Source organism: Acartia tonsa, chromosome 11 (genome assembly GCF_053477335.1).
Source record: "Acartia tonsa isolate MP-2025a chromosome 11, ASM5347733v1, whole genome shotgun sequence".
Classification (NCBI taxonomy): domain Eukaryota; kingdom Metazoa; phylum Arthropoda; class Copepoda; order Calanoida; family Acartiidae; genus Acartia; species Acartia tonsa.
This window is the reverse complement of record NC_137270.1, coordinates 34,215,074-34,227,543: the sequence shown is the minus strand read 5'-3', so window position 1 is coordinate 34,227,543 and position 12,470 is coordinate 34,215,074. Positions and strand designations below refer to the sequence as shown.

Genomic DNA, 12,470 nt, shown 5'->3' with positions numbered 1-12,470 from the left:
AGGTTCCGGACCACAGTCACGTGGTATAGATGGAGTATAAGGGTGTGTGAGACTGCCATATATAACTCTTTTAATTTTCCTATTACCTGGAGGGGCTGGCCTTCCTCGTTAGCAGTCAGGATTTGGGTGTTGTCCGGAATCAACATGCGTTGCACGCCCATTGCGTGCATGAGGTGTTCAGAAATTACAGCAGACCCTGGTACACGGTTGCCAGAATCGATCATGGCATCAACCTGTACATGCTGGGCAGGGTCAGGAGTAGGAAACCTCACCCTGACATGGCAGGGGAAGTGGAGGTCCTGCCCTTGAGACAAGGGGGCCTCTCGTTCGGCTGGGGTTGGCAGAAACTTCGGTGGTGGCCGAACCGCAGCTATGGTGGTATCGCTTACCATGGTTGCTTAGACTGTAGCTTCGAATCACTAGAGCTTATTAATTATCACTGGGTCAACAATTTTATATTTATTTTTATCACTTGGTTGACATTTATACACACTTATGTGTTGTTATCACTAGGAGCTCTAGGTGTGATTCTGGAAGCACTGGCAGCAGGGAATGTCCGTCCTGCAAGGTTCAGAGGGGTGACGGCGGTAGGGAATGACCCGTCCTACAGCGCCGCTGGTTCGAATCCCGAAAATGGCGGCAGGGAATGGCCCGTCCTGCAGCGCCTCGGGTTCGAATCCTGGGAGGCAGCGGCAGGGAATGTCCCGTCCTGCCGTGCCTGTGGCTCAAAATCTGCTATCCGTCGCAGTGGTAGGGCTTACTTGTGTGCTGAAGCTTCGCAGCCACACATTGCCTTCTTAAGGAGACCAGCACCCAGCTGTCTGTCTCGTAGGTTTGGCCTGGGTGTCCTGGGGCTTGTCCCAGCTACACTTGCCAATTTAGACTCAGTTCTGTAGCCGTCTGAGCTAAATTATCCGATTTCCGTGGCTGCGCACCTAGCGCTACTCCTACACAGCACGGAAAAAGCGTCTTAACTGGCGCTTTTAGCAGGCTAAATCTGCTTGCCGTAGGCCAGAGGCCCACATATTGCGTTCAAAATGATGGAAATTTGACCTAAAAAGGCCGTCTCACGGGTCAGTTGGCTTCTCAGTTGGCGGCTGATTGTCCCCTTACTTGCCAAAGGGTCCAATCAGAGGTAGAATAGGCTAGTTTCTGTAAGGCTCGATTGAAACACGCTGACACCAAGTTCTGGTAAGCCGAGCGTTCTCGGCCCACAGGGTAACGAGTTCGGATTCAACGAGCCCTAGCCTTTAATTATTCTACCAAAACAAACAAGCAGGATTCAATCATACAGAAATTATATATTTAAACTGAATAATATTTACAAGCAATGTTTACTATATATATACAACAGATTATAACAATGGTTAGGTTTGAAGGGGGTGTGGGACGCTAGGGCTTAGCTCCCGGCGGTAGACAGGCTGTGGGGGCAGCGGTGGTAAAAGGGGAGGCAGCGCCTCCCGGTTATATAAGCGCGTGAGGGACGCGTGATAGTTGCATGTTTGAGTCCCCTCCCCACATTTAGGCAGGCCAGTTTGACCGCTGGGTTGCGGGGTCAACAGCGGTCATGAGATAGATGGTGATATAATAAGATTAGTGCAGGGGGTTTGTTATCATAAGTCACAGCGAAGCAACTCTGTAAACTGCCTGTCCGTCTGGGTGTCGTATTACCACAATATTGCAAAAACATTATATACGCATCAGAGAGAGAGAGAGAAATATATGTTTGAGAGAGAATATAATTTAAGTAATTATGCTTATATTCTTATACAAACTTTAAATGAAGATAGCTAGACCTAGAATAAAGGTATTAACACAAAATCAAAAGTGTTTTGAAAATTATGTTATTGTTGTTTATATCTGTAAAAAAAAATATTTGAAAACATGCCTTATAAGTGTCCTATTTTACTTATACTGGACCTACCTAAAAATGCCGGGACTCGAAATGGGTGCACCTGACGCTATATTCTTGTTCACAAACATTGTTTGCATTGAAGAAATATTCACATAGACGTTGATTTTGTTAAAATATTCCTATCCTAACTAAAGTTATGAAGTTTTATAGATTTTTTAAAAATAGGGTAGCTTCGCTCCTCCAAAACAGCAAGACGTACTTACCAAATGCACATTAGAAGTTAACAGAGGCAAAATTTAAGTTATTTCCGAGTTAAAGCAAAAGAAATTACATCATTTCTTCAAATACAAGCTTATTTATTGAAGTTTACTTTTGTCTACTCTAAATGTCCCGTTTTTTGGCAAAAGATCCCACTGTGTATTTGTAGACTTTCTTATGCCGCTTAAAACAGTGTGCCGGTATGATCTGTACGTTCAGTCGTTTGGCAGCTAACAGCCCTTATTATTCATAGATTTTTGGAGATACTCGTTACCGTGAACTGAGCTCGATCTTTAAATCGTTTATAGGTGATTTAAACCGGGGCGATTCATTGGGCGCACCATCAAATTATTAATATCAATCTTTAAATCGAATTTGCATGGGTGATTTGAATCGGGCAGTGGCGCGGGCCCGGCGCGCCAATGCCACTCACCGAGTGGCATTGGCAGTTTAAATCGGGGTGATTTATTTAATAAATAAATATTTTTTTTTAATTACTTTAATATTTTATTGCAAAACTATCGTGAAAACATTTTTATAGTTATTTTTAAAATAAATTATATATTAATGTTTTATATAAAATACTATACTGACACGGTATTTTATATAAAATACCTTACTGACACTGCTTAAGTAATAAAGTTGTACTGGCGCGGATCGATATTTTAGCGAGTGCGCAAGCGATTTAACAACACCGCACCGAAAATCTTTTAAAAATCAGGTGCGCTGTGGCTTACCACCAGCGCACCTACGGTTTACCTCTGAATCGCCCCGATTCAGCGCGGCATAAAAACGATTTAAAGATCAAGCTCTGAACTACATCCGAAAGTTGTTTTAAAATATCTTTTAATAAGTGTATTTCATTGTAAGTGAAAATTAATATTTTACTGCAAATATATTATTCTTTATACGTATTCTCACATAAAATCTTTTTCTGCAACAGTACAACTCACATTTTTTTTGTTTATTAATCTGAAATTAGAGATTAAATATGTCAACAATAAGTTTATACGTATAAAAGTGTAAAAATAACAATATGTCAAACAAATCACTAATAGGTATAAAATTTATAAAGCATAAAATTAAAGCTCATAAACGAGTAAAATATCACATTTTATTTTTCAATCAGTTTGTTATTGAATATTATTTGTTTTTTTTATAAGTTTGCATTGAAAACGACATCCAAGCTTTTTTCTGAATAAAAAGGGGGGGGGGGGGGTAAAATAAGGGGGTAAACTCTGCTTACCGCCCCCCCCCTAAGACGTCTATGATGCACAAGTATACCTTATTAGATATGTTATACATTATAATATTTTTTTTCTATGTTGATAATAACTACATAAATCTGGGTATTAATAGCACAGATTTTCCTATAAATCAATATCTAATAAACTTTCTGCAATAATAATAATAATAATATTGTAAACATAATCAGAGAGGGAGAGGGGACAATGGGCTGCTAATGAAACTAGCCCCCAAAGTTTTACAATAACGTTTTCTTATTCATTGGCTTATCTTTGGGGACTTTTACTGAATTTTGATTGCTTGGTTTATTAAGTTGAGTGTTCAAACGTTACAACCACTAATTTTAATCTACAAGTAGGAAAATTTTGTGTGTCATCAGTTGGATGTACATAAAATTTATCTTTCATTGTCTTATCCCTTAGACAGTGGCGTGCGAACCGAAGGGGGCATTTGGGGCAATCGCCCCCCCCTAGCGACCAAAACGCCCCCCCCTGCCCCCCCCCCCTAGCCACCGCCCCCCCTGCCCCCCCTAAATGTTGAAAAATGCCCCATTTTGCCCCCCCCTGGTCAACAAAAATGCCCCTTTTTGCCCCATACCCTACAAATAGCAAAACTATCCCAGTTTCCAAAAAAAAAGATCAAGAAATACTCAACAACAAAAAATTTTGGCGCTCCGCGCCAAACAGACAGTTACTATTCATTTAACCTTACCAAATTTTCTAATTAGTGTAGAAATTAGGTTATAATCTTTTTTCACTGAACATAACAAACCAGGTAATAGGAAGTATTTTATTTTGTATAATATAAACTTTTTACCAAAGAAATTTTGTTCATCCCCAATAATGATACACAAAATTACCCCTTATATAGATTACAATTAGTGGATGAAATGTATGGAAACTCGACTTAATTAACCAACCAATCAAAATTCCATAAAAAAACCTGTTTTTTTTGTAAGGGTATGTACACAAGTCCCCAAAGTTGTTGAGCCAACGAATAAGAAAATTTTATATGAAATATTGGGGACTAGTGTAATAAATAGCCCAAAAACCCCTCCATCCCTGCATATTTGAAGAAAAAAATTGCGCTTCGCGCCCTTCCAAATGGTTTCTGCTTTTTATCACATTGTATATTTTGTTTTTATTTCTATAAAAAACATGTGTAAAAACAAATATTTCATCAAAAAGTTATTTTATATAAAAAAGAAATAGTGTTGATATTTATCTAAGCCTTTTTCTCAACACTGTATGTCTGTCTAAATGAATAACTATATATGATGTTATATTATTTTCAGGATAAGTTTTTTATTTTTTTATGTGTACATACCCTTACAAAAAAACATGTTTATTTTATTAAATTTTGAATTTTCATTAAAAACCCTTAAAACTAACTACACTCTATATTCCTAACTTGATAAAATACGCCACTCTTGTTGTCTTTAATTGATTTTAGTTCAAAGGGGGAGTAAATATTTTTAGGTGCGCTTCACACACCACCCTTATATATAATTGGAAACACCACTTAATCAAAAATTAACAGAGTTTTAAAGTGCCATTTAAAGAGGGTAGGATATGTTGATATAACTTTTTAGCTTCTCTATAATCCACTATGGCTGTCAGTACGTAATTCTAAAGGGGAAATGTGATTTTTTCAACTGCAATTAAAGATAGAAGGCTAAAACTTAATGTTAACATTCTCATTATGGAGTATAATTAACTATCAAAAATTCATGGAGGTCGGATGATTTTTTGTGCTTTGCTACTTAAAGATGTTGTCATCCTTGTTGTCATACAATAAAGAAATATTTAAAATCAGTTTTACATATTAGGTAAATTTTTGGTAAATTATTTCCAAAATGAGTGTTTTTATCTCCCCCCCCCATTTTTTTTAATGGGGTTATTCATCCTTCCTGCTGAGATTTTATAACATCCCCTTCCACCCATAAAAAATGTATTGTGGTGGGGGGGGGGGGGGGGAAGGTTAAATTATCTTCTGTACTTTTTTTTCGAAGATGTTTTCTAGCTCCCTTCCCTTCGGTCATTGCAGGGTTGGGAGAAGGGATGGGGGAGAAGAGATGGGGGGGGAAGAGATGGGGGATATAAATGGGAAATAGGGATGGGGGAAGGGATGGGGAAGAAGGGATAAGGACTAGAAGGCCCATAATCAAAATGCCCCCCCCCTAAAGCAAAGTGCCCCCCCGGGGCACTTTGATTTAGGGGGGGGCAAAATTTTACAAAATCTTCAAAATGCCCTCCCCTAGACAAAGTGCTTTGCACGCCACTGCCCTTAGATCCCTGAAACATCATTAACCTAACAGAAAATATAAATAAAGCTTTTATACATAAAGTAGATATTTATCATAATTAAGTCAATTAAGAAAATATTATACATTGCAGCAAAGTACATAAGAAACTTAGAATATTTAGTCCATAAGTGGTAACGATTTTTATGAGAAAAAGCATAAAGTAGTAAAGTAAAATATTCACGAAATCTAGCCACTAAGCTGATTGTGGTTTACAGCAGGAATCATAAGGGATAAGACAATGGATCATTTCAAATCAGAAGAAACAAAATTACCCTTTCTGTAGATTAAAAGCATTGGTTGATAAGTTTAAACAACACTGATTTTGAACAAACAGAAATTTTATTACTGCACTGTACCCAAAACCAATAAATAAGGTAACGTGGTTCACAATTTTTAATATCATTAATTTATCGTCTACTGACTACTCCCTCCCAGGGTTTACAATCAGTCTGAATATTCCTTAATTTATACCTATACACTTTGCGAGAGAAAAAGAAAAAATCATCGAAAGTTTATTAATATTCCTGAAAAATGTTCAAACATTGCCCAAGTTTTGGATAATATCTGTAAACACATCAATTCCCTGTTGTCAAAAATCATTAATATTTGCTTTTGCTTCTCTCCCCTCCTACTGGATGAACGAGCTGACCAATAAATGAGATCCTTATAATATTAGCAACCTAAATTGACGAAAAATATTCCCCTGTCAATATATCCACGTATTTCTATATCCATTGTATCAATCCTTTTACATAAAGTAGTAATTTTTTTGTCTCTAGCGAAGGATCTCGCAAACTGATATAGTTCTTCTTTACTAAAACTTCTAATAGGTCTAGGGAAGGTTTATAACTATTTTGGGGGAGGGTATCTCCACCTTCCTAAGGTATATCGACCATAGAAAATTACCTCCCCCCCCCCTCCCAAATTAAGTTTTTACTTTAAACTAAAATAGATGGAGGGCAGGCCAACTTCCCACCCCAACGTAAGCGTAGCCGCTAGTATTTTAAAGAGCACTTAAATAAACGATTTTAATTTATCAATGATTTCCTTTAAGAAAATGTTTTCATTAAGAAACTCATCATGATCGTGAAGTAGGGTTGGTGTGTTTGGCATGGGGGAGAAACCAATGGCTGGAATACCCACTTCTCTTAGATATCTAAAAGTATTATTAAATAAATCCGCGAATAATTACCGATGAATGAAAAGAACAAAGAAAAGTAAGGAGGAAGATTAGGTCTGTAAATTATATTGTATTCTAGTCTAAAAAGTTTTTTAAACACCATTTTTTATTCGTTGACTTAAAAACTTTAGGGACTATTTTTAAAATCTTGATTTGGGTGCATCTTTGCAGATAAAAAGTCTTGTTTTTGGTAAATGACTTTATCAGACAAACAGACAGAAACTAATCACAGTGTACCTAGCTTATTGCAATTAAGGACAAAAGGAATAGAAATTTGACTTGAATCAATATTTCTTTTATAAAAACCTTTGTTACTATAGGAAAAAGTCCCTTATTCCTCAAGAGCTAGTTAAAAACAAAAGTAAAAGGTGCAACAACTACCTAATTATCATGATAGAGTGATAATTTTCCAGTATGGCTTCAAAATCGATTAATTTCCGCTGGATTAGAACCGGTACAAAGCCATACCGAAAAATCATGTTTCATATCGTATTATATCCAGTTTTCTACGAATATAAAAGTGTACAATTTTAAGATTAAAACCAATTTTATTAGACCCGAGATACCGAAGGCACGGGCTAAAATAACTGATTTTTTATCTTTTTATATCCGCGGAAAACTGTTTATAATACGATGCGATAAATAACTATTTTGTTCCACCCTTTACCTTGAATCCGTCCCAGCTGGAAATATTTCATTCTTTGTCTTCAAATTATGCTTATTGATTCCTGAAATAGAAATCATCATTTTAAAATTTTTTAGAAACGCAACCTGCTTAGCTTCCCTCGCTCTGTATGTCAGTCTTGTTTTCTATTATAGAGGAGGGAGGGGACATTAAAAACTAATTCATAAAGTTGATACAATAGTAAACCTATTATTATGATTAAAAATGTATATTTAGAAAAAGGGTTGGTAACTTGTAAAGAAGATGAAGAAGACTTTTGCAATTTACAACATTTGATGCTTTTCTTCAGTGTTATTTTATTTTGTCCTTTGAACTCAACAAAGCATTTGATGATATTGCTTTAAAAATTTATTTACATTTCAAAGTTTTTTCATATAAAACCATGGTGAAACCTAACTTTTTAGTCGATAAAGCAAATTTTAAACATAAACTTAGTATATTCACTAAAAAAATACTATGGGTCAATGCTGGAAGATGCTTAGAATCACTTGCTCTGGTTCGTGGATAGTCCTCTTTACAGCTTCATCATTAGCTAAAATTTTGAGTTTTGTTGTTAAATGTTAATTCAAAAACTCAATAAGACAAAATAATATATGTAATTTTAAAATGAATTAATTTGATTAAAGACTTCAAATATGTGTAAATAGGTAGTGTTTGTCTGTACTGTACTGTTCATATTCTTACCTGCAGACAAAGCAGAGAACCAAGGATCATCAGGGTTTGTTGGTGTCAGGGTCTGTTAAACAAAATTTATACAATACAGCCTTTGTCTTTTCTGACCACCAAAATAAAATAAATAGTTAAGTGGTAAAGCAGACGAGTACCTAACTTAAATTTTCTTTAAACAGGGATGACAAAATCCATAAAAATAAAGCTCTGAAACAGTTGGACAAACGATCCTTATCTCTTGTAGACTGTCAGAACTGAATAAGAAGAATAGAAATGTTAACGTTTTAACATAATTGTGCGGATTCTGATAAAGATTTTAGAGCTGCTATACTTTTCAAATCAATAAGAAAGTTCCTACATGTCTAAATTTAAAGAGCTAACCGTAACATAAGGATCGCCGACACTAATTATGGAAATTTTACTCAAGGTGTTACGCTAAAATTATTATTAACATTAGACTGTATTGCATAAACACCTGGTCAACAAATTTCTGAATGAAAGTGAGCTCCAGTCCTTCTCCGGCCTCTGCCATCCAATCCCTGGCAGTCACAGGTACAATCAATTTTATTCGGGCCAAGAACAAGGAAAAGGCCATAAATGTCAGGGAGGAAGGGGCCACTGGGCTGTTCATTAAACTAGTCCCCAAAGTTTTATAATAACATTTTGTTATTGGTTGGTTTAAAAACTTTGGAGACTTATTAAATGTTGATTGGTTGGTTGATTAGGCTCAGTGTCCAAACGTCTCAACCACTGAATTGTAAGCACTAATGGTAAGTTTGTGTATCATCATTGAGGGCATACATCAATTTTTCGGCTATTATCATATCTTTTTCATTCCCTGCATAAATGTACAGAAATTTTATTAAAATATTAAATTCAGCAATAAGTAAATAATAGGGAATAAGTGAATTTATTTGTAGATGATCTTTCTCTCTAAGTTAAAACTAATTTTTAATGCAATGTAAAATAAATAGTCTGATAATTTGTTGATTTTTAAATACATTACCTAGTCATATGATTATTATTGGGGATTTCCTTCAAAGTGCCTTATCGATTAAAGATCCCCTCCCCTCCTCTCCACACATGGAAATAAACAAAGCACCGTTTAATGAAAAAAAAACGTTAAGAGGCTAAAAAAAGTTCTAAGTTAAGAAAGGAACGGTTACTAAATGTCATAGAAAAAGGTTTAAAAAACATTTCTCGTTTTCATTCGAATCCGGTGGATAGGAACCGGTTCTAATCCATACGAAAAAAACTATGTCTAGCATCGTATTATATCCAGCTTTCTACGAATAAAAAATATACAATCAAAAGATTAAAACCAGTTCGGCACTTTGGGGCTAAAAAAACTAGTTTTAATCTTTTAATTGTACATTCTATATCCGCGGAAAGCCGTTTATAATACGATGCGAGAAATAACTATTATTATTACATTGAAAGGAAAAAATACTCTTCCAACTTTTTTACTATTCCTTTGTGTTACAACGTTGTGTGTTGTAATATGTATATCCGAAAATATTTATATTTCTACCTCTGCCAAAATTTTGTTAAATTAAATTTTGAATTTGTGAATTATTTACAATTTCTCTTCACATCTATACTGGGATATAAAGGATAAATGTCGATAAATCAAAGTACCCAAATATCATACAGAGAGTTATCCATTCAGCAGATTACAATAATTTGTTGAAACATTTGGAGACTAGCCTTCATAAACTATCCAATAAGAATTCAATAAGAGTCCCCACTTTTGTTAATCCTATGAATGACAAACGTTTTAATAAAACTTTGGGGACATGTGTAATAAACAGCCCAATGCCCCCTCCCTCCCTGGCTTATGTATCATATGAAGTGTTTCTTCAAAGTCTGACATAAAAGCAAAAAAGGATAATTTAAAAGTATACACAGAAAAAGCAAATTAAGCCGACAAAAAAACATTACTACTATATATAATATTATAGGATTCAAGCAAAGAAGTTAAGCCTAACATAATTCTAATCTTTTATGGGTATCTTAAATCTATAAAAACTTATACATACCTAGGTATCAAATTGCTATGTTATATTATATGAACACTGATTTAAATAAACACCACTAAAAAGGGAAGCGGTAAGCAAAAGAGGCGACTGAAGCTGGTTTCTTTTATTAAAATCACGGCAATACTTTAATACTTGAAATATAGAGCCTTGAATCGTGATGTTATATTACATTATTTGATACATTAGAACTTATGTTAAGAGATGAATTAAAATGGGGAGCAGATTGCATTGACAAATGTAAAAAATCAAACGGGGGGGGGGGGGTTATAGACACGATGACAGAGAATTATGCACTGCAGTGAGACGCAAAATTATACAAAACTTGTTAAAAGTAAAAAATAAAATATAAAAAGATTTATAAATTACGTTCTTAATTCGACTTAGGAAATGAATGTAGAATATAATTATATATGGATATTATGTCAGTGGAAAATTGTCGTAAAATTAGGTTGCTATTCCCCTGTCATTTATTAGTCAATCCGTTTTTCCAGTAGGAGGGCAGGTGGTAGGGTAAAATGAGGGGATGGATAGGATCGTTATTTTAGCCCGAAACAAGGTTCACTGGCGTTATCCTCTTAGAAATATTTTTTTCAATTTTAAAATTCTTTTTCCTAAAAATGTAAGTATTGGTTTTTACTGTTTCCTATATTTACTCAATTTGCAACCAATTTATGTACAATTTCGTTTCGACTTAAGAATTATTAAGTTCTGCCACTCTACAAGAGTTATTAGTTTGTCCTTTTCTGATTTCAAAGCTTTGCTTTTATAAATGTTGTCATCCTTGTTACTTTTTCGGTAATGAATGAAATTGATTCCTAATCATTTTCTCGAACTCTGCAATGTTTGTTGTTGGTGTGATTCTAATATCAAATGTTAGCTCAAACTTGTCTGGAACAACGTTGGTTTGTACGCCACCTGAAATTTTAGTTTTATTTAGAAATATTTTAGAAGCACAGCCAGGGGACCTAATAGTGTTTTCTTATTCGCTGACTGAACAACTATTGGGACTGTTATTAAATCTTGAATTGGTTGGTTCATAAAAATGAGTGTCTAAACGTTTAACCACTACTTGTAATCTAGAGAAGGGGTAATCTTTGGGGATTTACATTAATTTATCTGCAATTGTCTTATCCCTTCGGATCCCTGATAACATGAGTATGTAGATTTTACTAAACCTGTCCGACCGTCTTCAATAATTCCTTTTTAGCTATCAAACTTTTATTGTTAAATTTTACTGAAATGAACCATTAAGAGTTGTTTTAAAACTAAATTACCGAGAGAAGAAAAACACAAGTTTAAAAGAAGTAAATGTGTAAGGGTATATGTAAAGTAGAAAAAAGATATCTAAATTGAATCTAACCTTCTCATCTATTTTCAAAATGCATAAAAACATTTCCTACCATACATAGTCTTGGCTAAAACTTAAAACAACGATGTGGAACCGGAGCCGCCATAATTTGCTGGAGCTGGCGCCGTGATTTTCGGTAAAAAACGGCTCCGGCTCCGGGTTAGCTAAAAACAGAGATTTTTTTATTAATTTGATACCTCTCTTATGTCGTGTGCAAACGCCCCTTTTAAGTTTTTCAAGTCCATTTTTATCAACAATTGAACTTTTAAAACCTTCAAAAGTCTAAAATAGACTTGGTATGAAAAAATGTTGCAATTTTTCTTGATTTTAGGTTGGAGCCGGAGCCTCTGTTTTCACAGACGGCTCCGCGGAACCGGAGCCGCACCAAAATCAAACATTTTTAGGACTTTATTATAGAGATGCTTCGCTTATAACATTTTACTTTGTTGTTCTAGGAATCATTATAAGATTTTGGAGTTACTACGCTTTCTAAATCGTACTTAACTACTACAGGAATTACCATACAAAGTTTGTAATCTATAGGACAATTCTAACATTTAATGAAAAAAGCTATCCGTATGTACGGACCGAACTAAATTAGAGAAAATCTTCGCTTTTAATAAGTAAATAAAATTCTAAAACTTAAGAAATTGAACTAAAAGTCTAAAAATATATCAAGTTAATCTTTTTATAAATTTCCCTCAATGTTTTTGTTTGAAACTACGACCCTAGTAATCTCTGTCTCAGCAATTTACCTTTTTTTGTGCTTATATAAGCATTTTTGTCAGATTTAAGTAGGATGTGCTCACATCGGGAAAGTCCGCACTTTACAACAAAAGTGGCTTACTTAAATCGGAAATGTCGGACTAACGAGCCATTTTCGTAG

The 12,470-nt window shown here is 34.9% G+C and overlaps 2 protein-coding genes across 4 annotated transcripts in view; both read right to left on the bottom strand.

Moving 5' to 3' along the window:
• Positions 1-3,087, bottom strand: part of LOC145331258 (mitogen-activated protein kinase kinase kinase kinase 5-like) — a 46,567-nt gene extending 43,480 nt beyond the window's left edge. Inside the window, exon 1 of the mRNA XM_080175875.1 lies at positions 3,035-3,087. The gene's annotated coding sequence lies outside the window, so the exon portion shown is untranslated. The remainder of the gene's footprint in view (positions 1-3,034) is intronic.
• Positions 3,088-3,414: 327 nt separating this feature from the next.
• LOC145332875 (aminoacylase-1-like) overlaps positions 3,415-12,470 on the bottom strand; it is a 47,595-nt gene continuing 38,539 nt past the window's right edge. Inside the window, exons 11-17 of one of the 3 annotated variants that reach the window (XM_080177964.1) lie at positions 11,055-11,151; positions 8,673-8,739; positions 8,213-8,264; positions 7,511-7,571; positions 6,713-6,819; positions 6,190-6,248; positions 3,415-3,485 (exon numbers count right to left, since the gene is read on the bottom strand). In XM_080177964.1, coding sequence (XP_080034090.1) covers positions 6,199-6,248; positions 6,713-6,819; positions 7,511-7,571; positions 8,213-8,264; positions 8,673-8,739; positions 11,055-11,151 — 434 coding nt within the window. In that variant the 3' untranslated portion in view covers positions 3,415-3,485; positions 6,190-6,198. Of the gene's footprint in view, positions 3,486-6,141; positions 6,249-6,712; positions 6,820-7,510; positions 7,572-7,974; positions 8,061-8,212; positions 8,265-8,672; positions 8,740-11,053; positions 11,152-12,470 lie in introns of those variants that run through there. The other 2 variants (XM_080177963.1, XM_080177965.1) reach the window with 2 other exon arrangements.